General features: G+C 38.5%; 1 protein-coding gene across 1 annotated transcript in view; it reads right to left on the bottom strand.

The window, feature by feature from the left end:
* The window catches only part of adamts2a (ADAM metallopeptidase with thrombospondin type 1 motif, 2a), a 71317-nt gene that overhangs the window by 31444 nt on the left and 17966 nt on the right, over window positions 1-21907 (bottom strand). The window contains exon 3 of the mRNA XM_053648594.1: window positions 13548-13716. Within this exon, the coding sequence (XP_053504569.1) occupies window positions 13548-13716 (169 nt within the window). The remainder of the gene's footprint in view (window positions 1-13547; window positions 13717-21907) is intronic.

Here is a 21907-nt window from a genome sequence, read left to right as displayed (position 1 = left end):
GCAAAGGGAAGACTGCAGATAAAATAGGGTTTTACCTGATTAAGTTTCCACAACAGATATAAAGTCCTCGTTTTGAACTCAGGTTCATACACTCCTCTAATAAAACAACACTAACCGATCTAATGAAAGAAACATTCTGCAATAACTCATAATGCTTATCACAGCCCCAATCTATAAAATGGTCATCCTCTCAATTTACAAAACCAGAGCAAAGACCATGAATCAAAGTATTCACAAGGGCCTGAAAGCTTAAAGCCAAGACTTTAAACACCTGATGAACTCAGCAGTTTATCGGCTCAAGCCTGCAAACTATAGGGAATACACACAACAATAACAAATGCTCTACCTATAAGTGCCAGCATGCTCCTGAAAACCCAGTAAAGATGTCATCAATTCTTAGTCTCTTCAGATCATAATCTATGAACTCAGTACAAATCATAGCATCAAATCAAATCAAAATGCTCTGTTATGCAAAATTAGGCTTGCAATATAATGATTTATTTGCCTCTACATGATTTTATACTGCCATGATATCCAGTGATGTTTACTCTGATCATATTATATAATATTTTTTGCCTTGCACCTCAAGGGTTGGGGTTTGATTCCCACCTCTGGCCTGTGCACACGGAGCTTGCATATTCTCCCCAAGCCTTGGGGGCTTCTTGCGGGTACTCTGGTTTCCTCCCCAGCCCAAAGACATGCACCGTAGACTTATTGGCATTTCGTAGTGTGTGAATGTGTGCGTGTGATTGTGCCCAGCGATTGGTTGGAACCCCTTCCAGGGTGTCCACCGCCTTGTTCCCCGGGATAGGCTCCAGGCTCCCCCATGACCCTGTGTAGGATAAGTGGTATGGAAAATGGATAGATAAATGCATGGATATTACCTGGGAACTCTTATGCATTTTGCCATTTTGCATAGGCGCGCCATAATTTACACTAGTATAAGTTATCACACAGCATATGAATCTGGGACGATTTGCACAGGTTTTTTTAAACTCTCCAATATTAACTGACAATACCTGGAATCCTACATCACATGTAAGCAATCTCTCGTCTAGATTTTCCCGCAAAGATGCACTGACACCTTTGCTTTCTGTCAAGGTAAATGAAGAATTTCATTGATATGAAATAAAATCTGTCAATGCATGTTCGACTTAGCTAACATCAGACAAGTATACTCTGAACATCAGTTATGGATGTGACCAAAAAATTTCGAAGGCCACATTTATCATCTATAGTCTTCAACATCTATGTGATGCAACCCAGGAAAGCAGATAATCCAGGAATTGTGAGCCAGATCCCAACACGTCAACTAACTTCACCAGCAACGTCAACTTACAACCAGCAACAATGCTCCTAGCATCAACCCTCCAACTCGGCACATTCATACACCACTTCCATCACTTCCACAGTCAAACAGGTATCACAATGTCACCACAGTCATCATATTTCAAGGGTAAAAGGTTTCAATGCACCACTCTGTGCTTGGCCAAATCCTAAAAATAGAAAGCTAGAGAAGGGCTGGCCATGTGTTTGTAGGTGCTATGCTGAAGAAAAAACTGTGTCTGGCTTTACTGTGACAGCATTATTGATAGACCAGGTTTATAGAGTCATGGTTTCCAACTGACCTGCTGAATGACTGTTGGTGATGCAAAAGCTGTCGAATAAATTGATGTCAATTGTTCTTCAAATCAGCAGTATTTTGTGTTTGAGCAACAAACAATCTGTCTCAGAAAACCTGCAGGATATCACTATGGCTGCATTTTGGCAAACCAAAAAACGGTTTTTCAGCTTAGCGCATCCTTTAACACCTTAACGTTAGGAAAACAAAAATACATTTCACAAAAACAACATAGAAATGTTTTTATTTAATCTTGCCTTGGCTTGCCTATTTCTAGTTTTGCTGAGTCTGTGCCCACTGTAGCCTCAGATTCTTGTTTTTGGCTGACAGGAATAGATCCTGATGTGTCTTTTTCCATTGTAGCCCATCCACCTCAAGGTTTGGAGCTGTCTGAGATGCTTTTCTCCTCATGGTTGTAAAGAGTGCTAATTTGAGTAACTGTACCCTTCCTGTCAGTTTGAACACAAGTCCAGCCATTCTCCTCTGACCTATCTTATCAAGATGTTGTTATTTTCCCCCCTGCAGAACTGCCACTCACTGGATGTTTTTTGTTTTGTTTTCCGCACCATTCTGTGTAAACTCTCGAGACTGCGTGAAAATCTCAGGAGGGTTTTTTCCCCCAGGCCACCACACATAACATTATAACATCCAAAACATGTTAGCATGATAACATAAAAAGCACTATAAATGATCTCTTCTAAATATTCTCTGCCAAGATATCGACTAAAGTATTCGTAAAACAAAACGCAGACAGAAAGCACACATGACCAGAGGATGATACTGCACACACACACACTCACATTCCAGAGGTCTCCAAGTAACACACATGGCTTTCGGAGAAGTCCAGGAAGATTACTTGCCAGATGGATGCGCAGACACTGGCATCAAGAGTCAAAACAAAATGCATAAGTTGGATTTTCAAACAGGGCTAGCAGATGTGACCATTCAAGCAACAGACTTTGAAAAATAAACACAGAATAAATCTGAGCAAATTGCCTGATGTTTGGCATATATAAACAACAGGGAAAGAATGCAAAGGGTGTAAAATTTAATCACAAGTTATAAATAAAATAAAAAAAAACAGCCAAATGCAGACGAATCCTTAAATTCCTTTCAGCAGTACAACAACTCCCACTGCCAAGGCTTAGCACGTCTAGCTTCGTGTCCAATAGGGTTTATTTCAATAAGAAGCAGAACTTCAATCATAGTCAATATACAGAGAAACGCAACAAATGACAAAATTGCTAATTGCATTTTCAATTAAAAAAAAAAAAAACTTTAGGCAGAAATGCACATGATTTACAAAGATCAGAAATAACAAGTACTACTTTGCATGTGCAATGGGAAAACTGTGGTTGTGGTTAATGGGTGTGTTGTAGGTTGTTTACAAACAAAATGTATAACTTTTTGTTTGTTACATGCAAAGTTAGGGGTGAAAACAATATGTAAGTGTTATACATGTGCTATTTGTTCTCAGTAGCTGCAGCAGGATTCGAGTTCAAAGACACTTCTATCATTTATATCAAATATTTTTTAAAATACTTAGTAAAAGTAAAACAATTGTACCATGCATTCTGCTTCATTTTGTTAGTGTGCATAAATGAATTACTATAGTAATTATATTAACACACAAGCAATGTATTTGAAAACAGGTTTCTAATGTGCATTACAATATTAAACTGACTTTTAATGATGTAGTGTATTTTTTTAAAAAGTACACCATTATGCAATTTAATCATATTGTTTATTTTATGTACAAAAGTCTACACAACCCTGTTAAAATGGCAAGTTTTTGTGATGGAAAAAAACAAAAACAAAAACGAAACCAAGATAAATCATGTAAGAACTTTTTCACCCTCAATCTGAAATTACAACATATACAAAATTAAGTGAAAACAATCAGAAACATTTTAGGGAAAGATAGGAAAAATAAAAAAAAGTTACTGTAACCCTGTTGCATAAATGTGCACACGCTTTTATAACTGGTCATGTGGTTGTGTTCAGAATAAACCAATCACACACACTCTCATGTTCAAAAGTAATTATTATACAGCTGTCATCAATGGAATTATTCTGATTAACCCCAAATAAAGACCAGCTGTTTCTGTAGGATTTTCTTGACCTCTTGAAACCATGGACCGCAAAGAGCTTACAAAGCATGTATGGTATCTTACTGTTGAAAAGAATCGATCAGTAGAGGTGTACAAATCATTTTCAAAACATTAGATGGATGTTAACATGGAACACCGTAAAGGCCATCATCAACAAATAGAGGAAATGGAGCACCACACTGACATCGACAAAAACAGGATGTCCCTCCTAAAATTACAGAAGGACAAGACAAAATCTTACCAGGGAGGCTGCCAAGAGATAACTATAGCAACATTAAAGGAGCTGCAGGAATAGCTGACAATTAGTACTGATTAGTCTCTGCATGTGACAACAATATAACATTGTATTCTTCAGACATGTTTTTCTCACAAAAAAACATCCAGGCCCAACTAAATCACCCCAAACCATGTGGCAAATTGCGTTATGGTCTGATGAGACCAATTCCAAAAAGTGTAATAATTCCATAATTCTAAAAGGTATGTTTTGCACAAAAAAGCACCAAAAGAACACCATACCTGCGGTGAAGCATGGTGGTGGCAGTACCATGAGGTTTAGGGCTGCTTTTCCTTTTTTCCACTATGCATTGGTCAAAGAAATTTATTTACATCTGGCCTATAGAGTTTGTGTAGCGTTACCAAAACATACATACTGTCATGATTTCCCCTTGAGCCAGCTTTGCAATATTGCAGCATGCTCAGAAAACTGAAGCGCATGCTTCACCGGGCTCGTGCGCGAGCCCTTAGCGAACGCACACGTTTCGGTCTTTATGACATTGACTTTTGTTTACGTTGGACACGTGCTTTTGTTATGGTTATGTTGTGTCTCCGCCCCTGTTTTGTCATTGGTTGTTTCCTGAATGTCTGTCTTATGACTAGGGATGTCATGATACCAAAAATCCAAAAAGATACGCGATACCACGGTGTGGTATAATTTTTTTTTAAAATGAAATAAAAATTCTAAATAAAATTTAAAACTCCTGGAGGACATTTTAGGGGGATATTTTAGTTATCAAACACTCAGTACGTTTACATGGACAACAATAATCCAATATTAACCCGATTAAGACGATACTCTGATTAAGAAACTAGCATTTAACAGCTATTTTTTATTACCTTAATCCGATTAAAGTCATACTCAAAGTAAACACAAATGGAATTAAGACATGTGGAGTATTCCTATTTTAGTCTCATTATCGACGTGCATTACAGACATGTACACATCTTAATCACGCTATTAATGTTGTGTGGGAGTTTTCACCGCATTTTGCGACATGACACGATCACACACGGTAGTGCCCAACCGTTTGACGGCAAACAGGAGAGCACGGCTGCGTCCGAAACCATATACTTACCTGGTATATTGTAGGGGAAACACATGTATATAGTAGGCGAAATACGTGTGTTTCGGCTACTATATAGTAGGAGTCGTCTATTTGCACGTATAGCATAACAAATAATTAACTGCACTTGAAGCTTTCATAAAATTAAAAATGAAACACCCATAACTGTATACGGTACCATAACGAAGACCAACTGTATGTCGATACGTGAAATTCTGGAGGGAATGTGGGGCGTGGCGTGGGGACGTAATGACGTGTGCCGTTAATCACTCTATGTTCTATAACATGTAAAACGGGAACATGAAAGGAGTATTCTACTATATATATTTCGCCTACTATATACATGTATTTCGCCTACTATATACCAGGTAAGTACGTGGTTTGGGACGGAGCCATGCTCTCTTGTTTGCTGTCAAACGGTTGAGCACTGCATACACTGTATGTACATGTCCTGTTGCAAAATGCGGTGAAAACTCCCACAGGACATTAATAGTGTGATTAAGGTGTGTACATGTCTATAATGCATGTCGATAATGCAACTAAAACAGGAATACTCCACATGTCTTACTTCGATTTGTGGTTACTTCGAGTATGACTTTATTCGGATTAAGGTCATCAATAATCGCTGTTTATATATATGGTAGTTTCTTAATCAGAGTATTGTCTTCATCGGGTTAATATCTGATATGGTTGTCCATGTAAACGTACTGACTGACTAATAAAAAAGTGCTAAGTGCTAATAACAAGTGCTAAGGTGCACTCCTAAACATGCGCGCGCACACACACACATACACACACACACACACCTTATACTTTGAATGCAAGCAGTAGTTTAAATTCACTATTATGGTGGCAGGCCAAAAAGATTCATTAAAAGCATTAACATTTGAATAATTATTAGTGACACGAGGCTACATTTTGCTGACAGGACACGGGCTGAATGGCGATGCATGGTGGCACATTCGGAGGTAGTTTATAACACTGCAATGTGTTATCAAATAACTGTCTATCACAAACATTACATGGAGGATAACGTTAGCTGGTTTCACGACTACAATGCCAGCTGCCTCAAACAAACATAATATAGGGTCCATCTTTCAGGTGCTTTGCCAAATTCCAGGTGTTTCCTCGCTTTGTTTGAAATGAACGATAGCATCGGTTGCCCACCTGCAACCGATGCTACCTTTCCTCTCAACGAGTCGGGGCGTAGCTAAAATTGTCGCTGTCTTCTGTAGTTTTTCCCGTGTGCTTATAGGCGTACTTCTTCTTCTTCACCACTTGTGGACCGACTAAAACACTTACGTGTATTTGCTGCCCCCAGTTCCGGAAGAATTGCAACCTCGGTAGCTTCATTATCAACGATAACTACGCTACTGCAGAAAAACAGTACAGTCACGCTTTAAGAATGTAAATGTATGTAAGGATCAGTTCTTGTGACATACCTACTTATCACAGTATACCAGTGACTACGTTTCCCATACTACACGGCGGCCTACAAACATGGCCGCCATGGACTGCAATTCCCAGAACACTCACAGACACACACAGAACACTCATTCTAATCACACACACACAACCACAGTATAAAAGAGACTTTGTGGACATTTAGACTTTGCGAAGTATTAAGTGAGGTTTCCGTATACCAAGCGTTTGTTCTCGCTTCATAGTTATTGACTTTGTATTTCGTTTTGGTGCTTTGTCTTGCCCTGTTTATGCCCGTCTGCCGATCGCCTGACCTTTTGCATGTTTTTGGACCGCGCTTTGGATTACCGTTTTGGATTTGTCTGCCTCTCTTTAAATAAAAGCTCTTATCTGCACTTGCGTACATCCTAACGTCTATTACGTGACACATGTGTACGTTCACATACAGTACTACAGGCCGCAGCGGTGGGCAAAACCATGAAGTTATAAACATTTCGCATCAACATCAGCTAACAAACCTTCCGACTTCATTTTATTTCCTAACACACACATGGCCACTGTTCATCCAGAGTAAACAAACCTCACACAGACACTCCCCTCATCAACAGCACTCTCAGCCACAACACAGGCCCAAGAAAATACTCCTAATTACTGTGTTTTCCATAAGAGTGCCACCGGTGCAGAGTAATTACAGTTCTGGACTGCATCGTAGATCAAGCTGTGACTCTCAGCTGAAAAATCAGGCCAACCGAAATGGAAACAGCAGTGCTGAGATGGCCACTCCAGGAGCAAAGGCCATGGTGCCATCTGCAGAAGACATTGTGTGTGTGTGTGTGTGTGTGTGTGTGTGTGTGTGTGTGTATGTGGGTGTGTGTTAGAGGATGTTTCAAAGGGAAGGTGAGGACACGCAGGAGCTGCAGTGGCGCTGAAGGAAATGAACTCTCCTCTGAAACACTGGGCCAGTGGAACAACTGATGTTATTTCAGGATGAGAAGATATTTAAATGAAGGACATCTCTCTCTCTCTCTCTCTCTCTCTCTCTCAACAATGATGCATTCATTTCAAACACATTTCCGAATGTTTAAGCCTTTTTAGTATTTTATGACACGTGTGGCAATGTTTTTGGTTGCGCTGGACTTTCAGCATCCTGTTAATCACTCATATTAATCTAACTTATTTATAAATATTTCAATATATTACAAGGCGAGGGCAGGGTGGTTTAATGGTTAGCACATTTGCCTTGTTCTCCCCCTGCTTTGGGTTTCCTAAAGGTACGCTGGTTTCCTCCCCCAGTCCAAACACTATTTAAACTGTATATAAACAAGTATATAAAAAAAGTATTTGTCCCGTCCTGATTTCTTCACTTTTTGCATGTCACACTTTCTTGTTTCAAGGGGTGCACACTGGCTTAGTGGTTAGCACGTTCGCCTCACACCTCCAGGGTCGGGGGTTTGATTCCCACCGTGGACCTGTGTGTGCGGAGTTCCCCCCGTGCTGCCGGGGTTTCCTCCCCCAGTTCCCAACAGGCTGATTGGCATGTATAAAGTGTCCGTAGTATATGAATGGTTGTGTGAGTGTGTATGTGACTGTGCCCTGCGATGGAGTGGCAGCCTTGTGCCCGCCTTGTGCCCGATGCTCCCTGGGATAGGCTCCAGGTTCCCAGTGACCCTGAAAAGGATAAGCGGTATGGAAGATGGATGGATGGACTTTCTTGTTTCAGATCAAACAAAAGTTAATATAAGACAAAGACATCCTGAGTCAACACAAAATACAATTGAAAAAGGTTATACAACACCCATATATCACCCATGTGGAAAAAGTACTTTCCCCCTTAAATAAATTACCTGGTTGTGTCCCATTTAACAGCAACAAGTGCTTCTGTTAACTGGAGAGCAGTCTTTTACACCACTGTGGAGGAATTTTGGCCCACTCTTCTAATTTAATTAAAGCTGAATTGCCCTAATTCAGCCACTTTGGAGGGCTTTTGCACATGAACTGCCAATTTAAGGTCCTGCCACTGTATCTTCAAGTCAGGGGTTCAAGTCAAGACTTTGAGTAACTAATCATTTTGTTTGAAGATCTGTGTGACAAATATACAAAAATAGAAGAAATCAGAAAGGGGGCAATACAGTTTTAAAAATGTTTTATGATACTGCAACATCCAGATTTAAAAAATAACAACAACTATTTTTTTTAACAAGTGCAAAAGTTCAGCTGAACTACAGTACATTTCTTAGATAATACATCATCACACTTTTTCAGAATTCAGACATTTCTTTCAAATAATTCAGTTGTGACTGCAAGCCACATGTGGTAAAATGAGACTCAGGGCTATAAACAGTGCTTGGAAGAAAAAAACAAACTGAACCTCTCCGACCAGAAGGATGCAAACAAAGACAATTGCTTTGGTTAGCCTTTAGTTTAGCTCTTAATATTTATAGTGGGAAAACAAAGGCATTTTTAAAGCCTGACCTGTCCCTGTTCCCCCTGCCTCATTTTTCCCCTCCACAAGTTATAAACTAACTCTTCTCATGAGTTTTTGCCCTTCTCATGTCTGCCAAGTAGAGCTTAAAATCCCATCAAATCTGCCACGTAGACACTGTCTGACTGAGTCCAGGCTTGGCTGCAACATGTCTCTGCTGGATTTCAGTATGAGCTTCAGCCCTCATTCACACTCTCACAGTTGACACAGATCTACTCATCCAGATCTGGGTGTTTTTTTTTTAAACCCTCCTTCAGACAGAAAACTATTTTATTGTTGTAGTCTGATGTATAGTGCTGAGCAATATTAAGTCTGGGATGCAAATGCTGAGGTGCATCATAATGCCACGTCATGTTGTCCGCTTACTACAGCATGGATCCAAATTCAGTTTAACCACATAATCAATTGTATATTAGGATGCAAAACAGTGTTTAATGATCTACAGCAGTGACCCCTGCACCTAGCCATGATGGTACTGCAGGGGAGCAAATTATGATCATTTAAATATTGCAGTTTCTTCTCCTTCCAATCAGCCGAATCATGTGGCAGCAGCCCAACGCATAAAATCATGCAGATACAAGTCAAGGGCTGAAAACATCAGAATTAATGTGATCTTGGTGACTTTGACCATGGCATGGTTATTGGTGCCAGACTGGCTGGTGTGAGTATTTTAAAAAACTGCTGATCTAGTGGGATTTTCTACACAGATTGGTGCAAAAAACAAACAAACAAAAAAAAAAACAGCAACAACAACAACAAACATCTTATAATCAGCAGCTCTGTGGGTAGGAAAATCCTTGTTGATGAAAGAGGTCAAAGCAGAATGGGTGAGACTGGTTCAAGCTGACAGAAAGGTTACGGTAACTCAAATAACTACACTTTACAAGAGAAGGTGAGCAGAAAATCATCTCAGAAAGCACAATCTTGAGGTGGATGGGCTACAACAGCATAAGACCACATTGCTCTCCGCTCTTGTCAGCCAAGAACAGCTATCTGCATTGTGAACAGGCTCACCGAAACCGGATATTTTTGTTTAGGAAAATATAAAATGTACATACTTCCAAATGACCATTACTGTTATTTCTTTTGCTCTCTAGATCTGCCTTTTCTAATGCAGAATGAATCTGGTATTTCTTAACAAACACTCTACACAAAATCCCAAATTAAGTAAAATAATAAATAAATAAACAAATGGTGTCAGATTCTAATAAATGACTTAGCTTTTTTTTCACCTCTAAAATCAGCAACATAATTCAATCCTAAACTGCTTAATGTTTGTACATGTAAAAATATTGCTATATTTTGTTCAAAACAATCTTTTTTTCTTCTTTTTCTCCTCATAACATGTATTTTAAGTAAAAATCCAAAAAGCCGGACGTTTTTGAATAATTTATATGTGAAAGGGTTAAGAGCTGAGTGTGTACAGTGCAGCACAGTGACATCTTCATAATGATACATGATTAGATTTCTCTTCCAGATTTTTATATTGATCACCAGCTGGCCAGTGTCACAAACATGGAGACTTATTACATCGCTTATATTGGTGTACATGTGGAAAAACCCATTGGGTGACTCTTCCCTCCAATACCTATTCTTTCTTTCCTGTCGCAAGACAAACGACCCAGAAATACTCAAAGCAAAGACAAACCGAGCTTCGACATCTCCCCAGCTGAACCCTTCAGACGAGACTCTGAGTGACACGTGAATCTCTCTGTGAGAAACTGATGACTCTGGTCTCCTCACACCTCTCCCACACAGTGCACTAAAGGAAGTGCACTCAGGGCAAGAAAGAGAGCAAGAGAGAGAGAGAGAGAGAGAGAGAGAGAGAGAGAGAGAGAATCCAGGAATGGGGAATGCATGTAGAGAAGTGAATCAGCCCCACAGATCTGAGCTAAGCTGAACCAGTTTCTTAGAAAAAAATAAATCATAAAGGTCAAGATTAGTCACCAGGTTTTTATCAAGGACATCAAACACAACTCTTTTTCTAGGGATACACAACATTAGAAATGACTTCAATATCAGTAATTTCACATTCTCTTCATATGTCACTCTAAACCCCCTTGTCACACTGGCCTTTTTTATTCTTCTAAGACCACCAAAATGTCAGACTTCTTGAGGGCACTGTTTTTTATTCATCTGTGATAAACTCATAATGCTGTAGCTTTACTCTGTAGACCAGTGTTGGGGTCAAATCGGCTCGAAATGATGCCACAGGTCACACATGATTATATTTGAGCATCACTGATCTTGATTCAAACAACTAATAGGGCTTTTGGTTAACAATAGATTTCATCATCATTTTTGTCATTTCCCAGAGATATCAATAACCAATATATTTTCCTACACCAACACCCAAATATGATATCATGATGTCTGGTTCCCACTACCCTATCCTGAGAGATGATCTGCATTTCTAAACATTCATGACAATATTGTAAGTTTCAAAACTGGTATTAAACATGAATCCTGTTCACATCACGTTCATTAAAAAACTACCTTTTATTTATTTATTTATTTATTACAGTTACTATAGAGGGTATGACTTGACATCACTTTCCTGCCGGAACACGCCCCCTCGGCCGGACTGAGTGGCAAAACATCCAGCAAAATAGCTGGTTTCAGTAGGGGAAGCTGCGAAAACGCTAGTATAACTAACGAATATCAACTTAAATTAAAGGCAGTTGGACTCAACAGTGACCTTCACAACTTGCCCAAGAACCTGTGGTCCATGGACATCGGCATGTAGTCAGAAATCGGTTTTCCTGACATTTATATGTACCTGATTTCGATGCCTGGGAAATACACTAAGCAAAGCCTGAAGGCATACAAAAGCCTTGACGCTTGGTCCTACTTCAAGGCGGGATTTATTGGAGAAATTAAATTGACAAGAACACCAATAAACATTCTGGTTGTATGTGGACAGGTATTTACAAATATTTTTTATTTTATTAAATCATTTTATCTGGTAAACCGTAAGCTAGCTAGTCCTAGTTTGTTTGTAGCTAACACTGCTTCCACTTACTATATATTATATATTTGTGAAAGTAAAACAGTCAGAGAATGAATAAGTCCCCGTTATTCATCAATGGAAATAGGGAGCGTTTAAAAAGAAATAAAGTTGCAAACTATTCAAAATTGTACAAGATGAACACCACATGCCAAAAGATCTTACACTTACACTGCTCAACTTAATAAAAAAGGACTGAATGGTTTTTTGGCACTCTGTAAAAAGATAGTTCCGAATTCTTGTTGAATCTGTAAGCACAGTCGATTGCACAACAGTTTTTTCCCATTTTAGGTGTGTTTTTTTCTGTGTTTTCGAGGAATTCACGGTGTACACTAATACTGCCGCTCAGTTTTTTTGCCACTCAGTGGGCGTGACCACGGCGAGTTCCGACTACCATGACGTCACGTGCTTTCCCACTATTCTTTGATCACACAAGAGGTATATCTGCATACTATTTGCATATTGGACTGTGATTGGCCCATGGTTGCAGTCAACAAGTGCAACTCGCATGAAGTTGGACACAGCTCTGTAGTGACCTAGAACTTGATATCAAACTCAAAACTCAATAAAATTAGAAACCAAAAGAGCCTTTGTTTTCCAAATAACTCTAAAAAAAGTCTTTGTCCCCCATCGAATTCATTTCTGAGCCTCCAACTGCTTGCACTCTAGTGTTCACAGCTGCTAACCTAACCTAACGATATTCTCCTATACATGCAACATGCTTCTCTCATCATGAAGCATGCCATTAGCTAGTTACTTAACCAAAGTAAACTAACGTTACATTATTACAGTCCAACAATCTGACTTAGTTATAAACTGTTGATTATAGTATAAACCACTCCAAAACTTACTGTAGCCCTAGCAGTTAAATATTTTGCTATGAAAAAATACAGTTGAGGTGCAGCAGCAGCCATATTTCAGAACTTTTAACAAGTCAGCTAATGAATATTAATGAAGTGTCTACTTCTTAATATTAATGACGAGTGGGTGGCGTCAGCAAAACTATTTGGAGATTCTGAGTGAGTCATTCTACTACAAGTTATTAAAATACCTACAATAGATACAGTATGCTTTTCAGAGTAAAGCTCATGTAAGACATGTTTTATAGACACTCATGAACAACGTGTGTAAACCTGTGCCTGAATATTGTGCAATTGGCTAAGTAACATCTGGCTTGTATTACCATCTCGACGTCAAGAACAGACATCTAACATTACATATTCCCCTATAAAGCTAAAAAAAAATGTAATTGAACATGTAATAGACACTATTAGGCACTAGTATTTCATTCAGAAAATGAAATCCAGCTGTTGCTGCTACAGTTGTTATTAGACGTGATCATTTAATCCAGTGAAATGGCTCTGATCGAGATCTATTTCTCATCGAGGAATTTCAATATTTGAAATTCCTTGAACATAGTCTTTAATATTCATGAATCTAAACTTTTCCCCAAAGACTGTATCATCTTTCTTCTAAGGCTTATATTCAGTTAGAAAACCAAGCACCAAGAGGTAACTCTTTTGGCACAAGGCATCAGCATGAGCTCTGAGCACTGAGTCCTGACCTCTGGGGTGAAAGTAGTCAGCATGACTGATGGCTGGTTTCTTGATGTCAGACAAGCGGTAGAGGATGTGATGTCGTCCGGATCCACCCTCCTCCTCTCCTGTCATGTCGCCTCCTCTCTCCAGTGGCTCGATGAAGAACTCCTCCTGACCTGCGCGGATCATGCCCGCCTGACAGAAAGACAGAGAAGGAGCCAGTGAGAAAAAGCGGACAGAGATATAAAGACGTAGCAAAATAATTCTAATAAAGAAAGAAAGAAACATTTCATTCAGAGACAGGTACAAAGCTTACATATAAAGTCCATTAAGTGAAGCAGCTAGAGGGGCTATTTCCGTAGGATCACTATATCATATTTTCAGCCGCTTTGGAAGAAACTCGATCTTCGAATCGATCTGTTCTCTGTCTTCACCTAAATCATGCGTGCAGGCAGCAGCCATCATTAAAATCTGCAATGCTACCTGCTACGGACCAAAAAGAACCGTACTAATAAATTCCCGAGAAGCTGTCATTGTCTTCCCCGAGTCGAATTTAAGCTCCGTGTTTACACAATTAAAGCAAGAAGAAAGAAATCCAAGCCATGACATGAGATCAATACAAATACCTTCTACTGAAGAACTGACAAGTTGATATACCTGCCTGTTCCTGTCTGCCTCTGGTTCTATCTAGTTGATGGTGGCTATCTGAAATACTCGGCTGCCTGAGACGCCAGGGACATAACGACCAGGAAAAAAAAGACGAAGAGCGCGAGCGAGTAAACGAGACACTGACTCTCATATCCTGTGGGACTTATTGATTAGCGCGCAGAGATGGGACCTACTCTGGTACACACTTCCTACTGGCTTTTCCCTGAAATCAAGGACTTTTCCTCACACCCAACATGTCAGAATTAGCATTGAAGTTTCTGAAGCTGTTCAAACAAGAACTCGTAAATGTCACGTCGGCTCTCCCGGCATTCCCAGGTCATCGTCATAAAGCAGAGAGAGCCTCGAGCAGGCCGCTGAGCTGGGTATTTACCTCAACCTCACAGAAAATATTCCACCGAAAGCTGTCCCTTCCTCCTCCCTCACTGTCTTCCACATCCCCTGAGGATTCATTATAAAAGAAATGGCCGCATGCCGCATAAACCGATACTGCCGTACTCAGGTTCAGCCATCGCACTCACCCACTGTACTGACAGAAAAAGCATCTGTTCTGCATCAGAAAGAAACACAGCTGATTCACAACTATGCTGTCTTCATTACTAGGAAGGTTAGCAATAAAGTGTCAACGTACGACCCCTTGATGTATATGATTTTTAGCATCAGTGTCTCCATACTAGTTACCTATAGTGGAAAGTAACAAACTACGTGCTGGAACAATACTTTTTGGAGTAAAATTAAATCACTTTTACTTGGATACATTTATTTTTGTCCACTTTTACAGGTTAAAAAATAATAACGCTTTCAACCCCAGAAGACTGTAAGCCAATTATAACACACCATGTTCAAACTGTAATTCACTTTCGAGAAACTCTACTCTTCAGACACCAAATGCTTCCTCAGCAGCAACAACGTCTGAGACACATGAGCATCCCTGGCCCAATGTATCAGCTATGTTCAGTTTAAATTGCTTCAGCTTGATAAATGATATGTGAATGATGCAAGCCAAAACCTGTGGAGATAACGGCATCCAACCTGCAGAAACATATACAAGTAAGTCATTAGCTAGATGAGTAAGCTAGACTACCTAGCCAGACCATTTGATCTTTTACAGAATGAAAGTTCTGAAACATTAAATCTAAGACGTCACTGCGATGTTCAGTAGCTATCACCTGCTGTGTTATATATTTCAATTTGCTGTTACAGCTTATAGGTGAAGCTCAGGTTTATATGTTTGCTATATAGCTATGTTCACTTCAGTATAGCTCACTTAGTTTGATAATAATTGTAGACATGTAAAAAAAAAAAAAAAAAAAAGAAAAAAAGAAAAAAAAAGAAGTAATTTGTAAAGCAATTACTCAAATAACTTTTGCACCAAATTTATTTATTTATTTTCTTGATCACTACTTTCACTCTTACGTAAGTGAATTATTACTATATAAACAGTATTTGTACTCAGGTCGGTGAGTTTTGTACTTTTTCCAGCACTGTTAATGATACAGACTAATTATATACTAAAGAATAGACATAAAAACTGACCATCAACCCTATATACCCAAGATAGAGGAATTCCATTAGACGTTGAAGGGATAGTGAATAATTGTGGTGAAAGTTAGCTCTAGCTAGCTGTTTTGAAACTCAACAAATTCAAGCTCTCCAAAAAAGCCATACCCCCAAAAATTTCTGTATTGACAGGAAACATAAAAACAAACGATAGGATAGTAACAGGCAAGAAGAAATGTGTCTTTGTCCAGGTTGGCTGAATATTAGTGGTCCATATTATTCGTTTCTTTTTATCCTTTTTATTTACAGAGCCTGTATCAGAGGCAAGACTATTACAATGTGTTATGAAAAATCCCTGACCTTTAATTTAGTTTAAATAAAAGCTAGCAGATTCCAGAATTTCCAAAACATCCGAGTGTTCTCTGACTGCTTGTGTTCATAGCTGGAAAGCCTATGAACTGACACAAGGAGTTTTCACACCACGCTTATATAAGTTTAAGGGATTTAGAGGACAAATTCTTTCCATCAGGAAGGCTTGGGAACTGATCCAAAATGCTGTAAACTGAAATTATAGTCTATCATCAAAAATGAAAAAGGAAAAAAACAAAAACAAGAAAAAAAAAACATAAATGAAAAACCACAGTGTAGTGTATATCTTTTGGCTTCCAGGCATGTAAAAACGATTAAACACACAGTTGTTAATAAAATGTTTCGCTTGCTGCGATTTACTAGGATGACAAACAACAGCACAGGCTTTCCAACAGAACAAGCGGGGCCGGCTGCACCATCCAACACCAGTGCACTGGGTCCAAGTGCTCTTAATCAGGTCTACTGCTGTTTCCACTGAGTGCAGGAGTCATTTCCTGCCAGCACTGACGTGGGGAGAGAGCACGAGAGAAGTCAGATAGATCAACCATGTTGGGAGTGGTCAGAGAATGGTTATTTATCTAGAGACAACCCACTTTCAAGACCTCTTACAAGAAAGCCACAACTGACACTGCTTATGCATGTGTATTTGCCAGCTTGTAGTGTTAATAGACCTACAAATCCGCTCTCTTACAAATGTCATGTCAGCACTGTGCAAGCCGCATGTTGCCTCGAGGTGTCTCACTGCAAAAGCTTTTAAGAACCTCCAGTAGCTCTCCATATTTATATTCAAATAGTTCATCAGCTGTGTTTCCATCAACTTTATTTAGATAAATGTCACGTCTCGTAACACCCGAGAGGCTGTCAGAAGTAATCTGAGTCTTGGATCTAACTGCTGAGACTTGGATTGGTTCAGAGGCAGGCAGGGTTAACCAGGAAAATCCAGAATCATAATCCAAAACCGACAGACTGGGGTCTGAACCAGAAAACTTTAAACCTCTAATTAGAATATAGGGAAAGAATCAAAACTGGGTTAAAATATTTTTCAGCTGGTAAAGGTTTTCTACTTGTAAAGCGATATGCAAAAAAAAAAAACCTTATATAATTACATTCACAAATGTGTTTGTTCATTTCAACTGATGAAATTGAAATGTCTCATCCTGATGGAGCCAGAGCCAATCCCGGGAACACTGGGTGTGAAGCGGACATACATGCTGGAATGGACGCCGGTTAATCACAGGGCACCATGCACACACACACACACACACACACACACACACACACACACAGTCACACACTCAGTTACACATGGGGATGATCTAGTGTAGCCAATACATTTACTAGCACCTTTTAGGGAGATGAGAAAACCAGAGAAGCCAGATGAAACCCACATGGATACAAGGAGAACACGTAAAACTCCACAGAGACCACACACTACCCAAGCTCTTATTTATTTACTAGTTTTATCTGTTCTGACTAGAATCTATGGTCATGTTTTGACTGATGAATAAAAGCACCATGACCAGATTGACTGTCCAATCAGGAAATGATTCTGAATATCCAATAAAAACTCATCCAAAAAACAAAACAAAACAAAAAAACATTTACTGTGTGGACAATCTGGTCACAGTGTTCTTATCTGTCTGTCAAAACAAATTTATACAGTAAATCACAATGAGACTTTTAAACAAAGAGCATGGTCACAACATTTAAAATGACATTTGTGAATAAAATTTGTAGTAATATGACACTCTTGTTTCTGTAGAAATTTAGAAATAAAAAAATGGCTTTAGATAAAAGCAAGACTAACAAATGAATATTAGCACTATATTACTCTTGATGAATTTGAATGACAGATTTCATGGTACTTTTCATGTACTGCAATAGCTGAAATCCTGAGCAGAAATAACCACTATTTAGTATAAGACTTAGCCACTTGTGGGTAACATAACTAATGCATCACTGATGAGTTCAGAGCCTGCAGCCATGACTTACTCACCCCATTCATTCACTGTATGCGTTTTACTCATTGAGAATTGAATATACAGTACCCAATATTAAACATTTGTTTAGGGCAAATCTGTTCCTTCTCACTCTGTGTCATCAAATTCATAAAATTCACTCGTAGCTTTCGGACATTGTTTTTCTTCTTTAGACTTGCGTTTCAAATGCGTGCTTCAAGTCATGTGGTACAATATTTATGGTTATTGCAGTTATCACTGCAAGTAAGGGGGAATAGTGGTGCTCCATTTTATGCAATGGTTGCCCAAGTGCAAACACTTGCAGAATCAGCACTGTTCTTGCACTGAGAAATTGTGATTTTAAGGAGTATACAATATATACACTAAGTGGGATTACAACAGCACTGGTCACAGCTGAAACACTGTGCACATAAGCAGGGATTGTGGTCAAGACAAAGCCAAAGCAGGAGTGCACAAACACAGGAGTGTTTTATGATATTTCCATAAAAATATGGAAATTATTAGGAATAATTGGGAATATTGAAAGGGTTTTTTTTGTAACAGTATTTTTCACAGAAAAGTCTCAGCTGGAAACAAAGTTACATAGATGGCAGAACACACACGTGAAGAAAAACTAGATGGGAGGTAATGAATCAGCTCAGAGATCATGGACATTACAGCAATGGGTTATGATCATCTGACTTTGACTGAAGTCCAAAAGAACCATTTAGTGATGGCCTGAAATCACAACATGATACATGGAAAAACCATAGCTTATGAATATAAATAAACACTTTAATTCATTTATTCATTCAATCATCCATTCATAAATAAATAAATAAATAAATAGTATGTTATAATAATGTTAGCTGGATACAGAATCATTCAAATCCATTAGCGATACCAGCTATCAGGCGAGTACCATCTCTAGTACCACTGCATATTAAAATAGCTTTTATTAACCTTTTAATGGGCAAGAAAACATTTTAAAAGATTCATTGGCATTTTTAACACATTAGGGTTCAGTGAATGCAATGTCAGGATTTGTTTTGCAATACAGGAACCATTTAATTGTTAAAATAGATTTTGAAAAAATATATGTTAGAGTTGCAAGATAAAAGATTCTTAAAAATAGCTAAATCATTAAGAGACAACTTTTGTAGAAATGTTTATGTAAGGAATTGCTATCAATATTACACTCAATTCTAAATTAATGTAGAAGTACTAAATCTTGCCTAATAAAACATTTTTTTGGGTGCATTAACACACCTGGTGTAATGTATGATGTGACAGCTGTGGTGAAAGATACGAGGAAAACTGAGAACAGACATTCAGTCAAGTTCAGTAACTGCTTTAATCATGGTCAGGATCTCAGTGGAACCAAAACCTATCCCAAGACCACAAACGAAGTGGGAACACACCCTGGATGGGACACCGGTTAATTGCATAGACATTCACACCATTTTGAGTAGCCAACCCTCCAACCGGCATGTTTGTGGGAGGCGGGAGGAAACCATTGAACCCAGAGGAAATCCACATGGATATAAAACATGCAAACAGTAAGCCAAGCCCAGAATTAAACCTGGGACCCTGGAGCTTTGAGTAAGCAACACTACCCATTAAATATCAAACTTAGAATTTGTTTGAACAGATGTCACCAATGAAAATAACAAAGACTGGTTTCAAATGTTGAAAAACGAGAAACAAAGCCAATCTGTACATGTACATGCTGCTGTACATGTGCGTGGGTGCTCACCACATAAATAAGACTCCTCTTACCTTTTAACACAGCAGGCCAGCTGTTTAAAGAGTGAAGCCGTGATCTATAAAGCTGATAAAACAGCAGCATTCCATGTTTATGTAACGATACACAGACTGTTTTGGCAGCTATTATTGAATGGCACACTTAATTATTGTTATTCTTAACATACCATGTCAACACAGTTTTGTGAAAGAGATTATTTGATAAGAAAAATGCTGGAAAAAATAGTCCCTTAATGGAGCTTTTATATTTTCCCAAAGAGTTTTCTTGCATTCTTTCTTCTTTCACATTGTACATTACAAACTTATACTATAAATCTGTGAAAAAATGTGACAGAAGTATTCTTCCCAATACACCACAATAAACCACAGTAAGCAAAGCTTATGATTTAATTCAATAATTATTTAAATCAATATCTAATTAGCTAACTATACTTAAGCACACTGATAGCACAGTTGATTGTGTTTCCTTAATTGTGATTAATTGTGCAGGACAAGTGTGACATAATGCCATTATCTGTATCTGTTTAGTGCTCAAAATATTCATATCTCTTCTCATATTTTGATTTAAACTGGAAGTCAGCATGATCTGTACCGGAGGTTGAAAGAAACAAACATACTCTGCTTATTGTTCGTATCTGTATTCGTATTCATCTGACACAGACACATCATCTGCTTAATCTGTATTTGCTTACATCACTATTGTGCAGCTATAGGCACCCATTTCTACTTCAGTCTCATTACTAATACATTTTAGCATATCATATTCAACAACTATAACCTAGACAAAACTCACTTAAAGCTGGCCAAAACATTTAATAGACTTAAACTGGGGCTTTTCTATAACATTTATAATAATAAATTAATAAATGATATGATCTGCAAGTGTAACTCTTTATTAGTCACTAATTAGTGTTTTTCCATTTAGTCTTGCTACACAGTATGACCCACCAATTTATACTACAACATTGTTGAATTCTCAAATCTGATTGGTCGGAAGGTGTTGATTCATTTTCTATAATAGCAACAGCTCTGATACAGTCCCGTCCGAAAATATTGGAACGGCAAGGCTGTAGACTGAAGACTTTTGGGTTTGAGATCAAAAGATGAGAAGAGAGTTTAGAATTTCAGCTTTTAGTTCCTGGTATTTATATGTAGATGTGTTAAACGACGTAGAACATAGCACATTTTGTATCAGACCACCCAATTTGTAGGCGAGCGCAAATATTGGATCATGTGACTGACAGGTGTTTCTTGTTATCCAGGTGTGTCCTGTTAGATTGACTGTTTAAACAATAAATAGCTCTGAATATCTACTCTTGGTATTAGCCTTCTGTTTCACCTGTGAAGACTGCATTTGTTGTTTAAAAGGACAAGCCAGCATGAAGACTAGTGAGCTGTCTATGGGAGAAAAGCAAGCCATTTAAAAGAAAAGAAAAGTGAGAAAAGAAGGAACATCAATCAGAGGCATTGCATGAACACTGTGCATACAGTAGCCAATGTTCTGAAAAAGAAAGAAACCTACCTATTATTTATACCCAAATGTATTTGGTGTATAGCACAAACAAATGAATTGGCGTTGCCATCCCAATAGTTTCAGAGGGGACTGTACATTATCGTTTCTATAGTAACAGCTCATCCAGAGGGAGTTGCATGGTTGATGCGTCACAATAATCTAAAGCTAATAATAAACTTTTTTTTAAATGTTGTTATTGAAAAAAAAAAAAGAGGTCTCAATGTTGAGATGGTGAAACTCTTCAGGAGGTAACTTGTCTCGCAGACGTACAACAACACTCATGTACCTATAAATGGATCAAAGTATGATGTGTGCGGTCCATTCATAAATTTAAATTTGTCATTGTTGGCCTGTGGTATCAGAGGAATAAAATACTTTAGGACATGCTGTTATTAGAAAATTATTAATTTCAGGGGTTTTCGAAGCTTATTTTCGTGTAACAGCGCAACCGTTGTGTATTATTCCTTACATACACTTGGGTAAATGAAGTAGTGGTGGAATCACAGCACACTGGCAGCTTTTCTTCATGTCACCCCTTAACAACCACGACACTTGGCAACTACGAGCATAGCAACAATGTGCCTCAAGTACGAAAGATCTTGGCTGACTTTGTCTA

Source organism: Ictalurus furcatus, chromosome 18, assembly GCF_023375685.1.
Source record: "Ictalurus furcatus strain D&B chromosome 18, Billie_1.0, whole genome shotgun sequence".
Taxonomy (NCBI): domain Eukaryota; kingdom Metazoa; phylum Chordata; class Actinopteri; order Siluriformes; family Ictaluridae; genus Ictalurus; species Ictalurus furcatus.
Note: the sequence above shows the minus strand (reverse complement) of the source record. Positions and strands in the feature narration are given on the sequence as shown.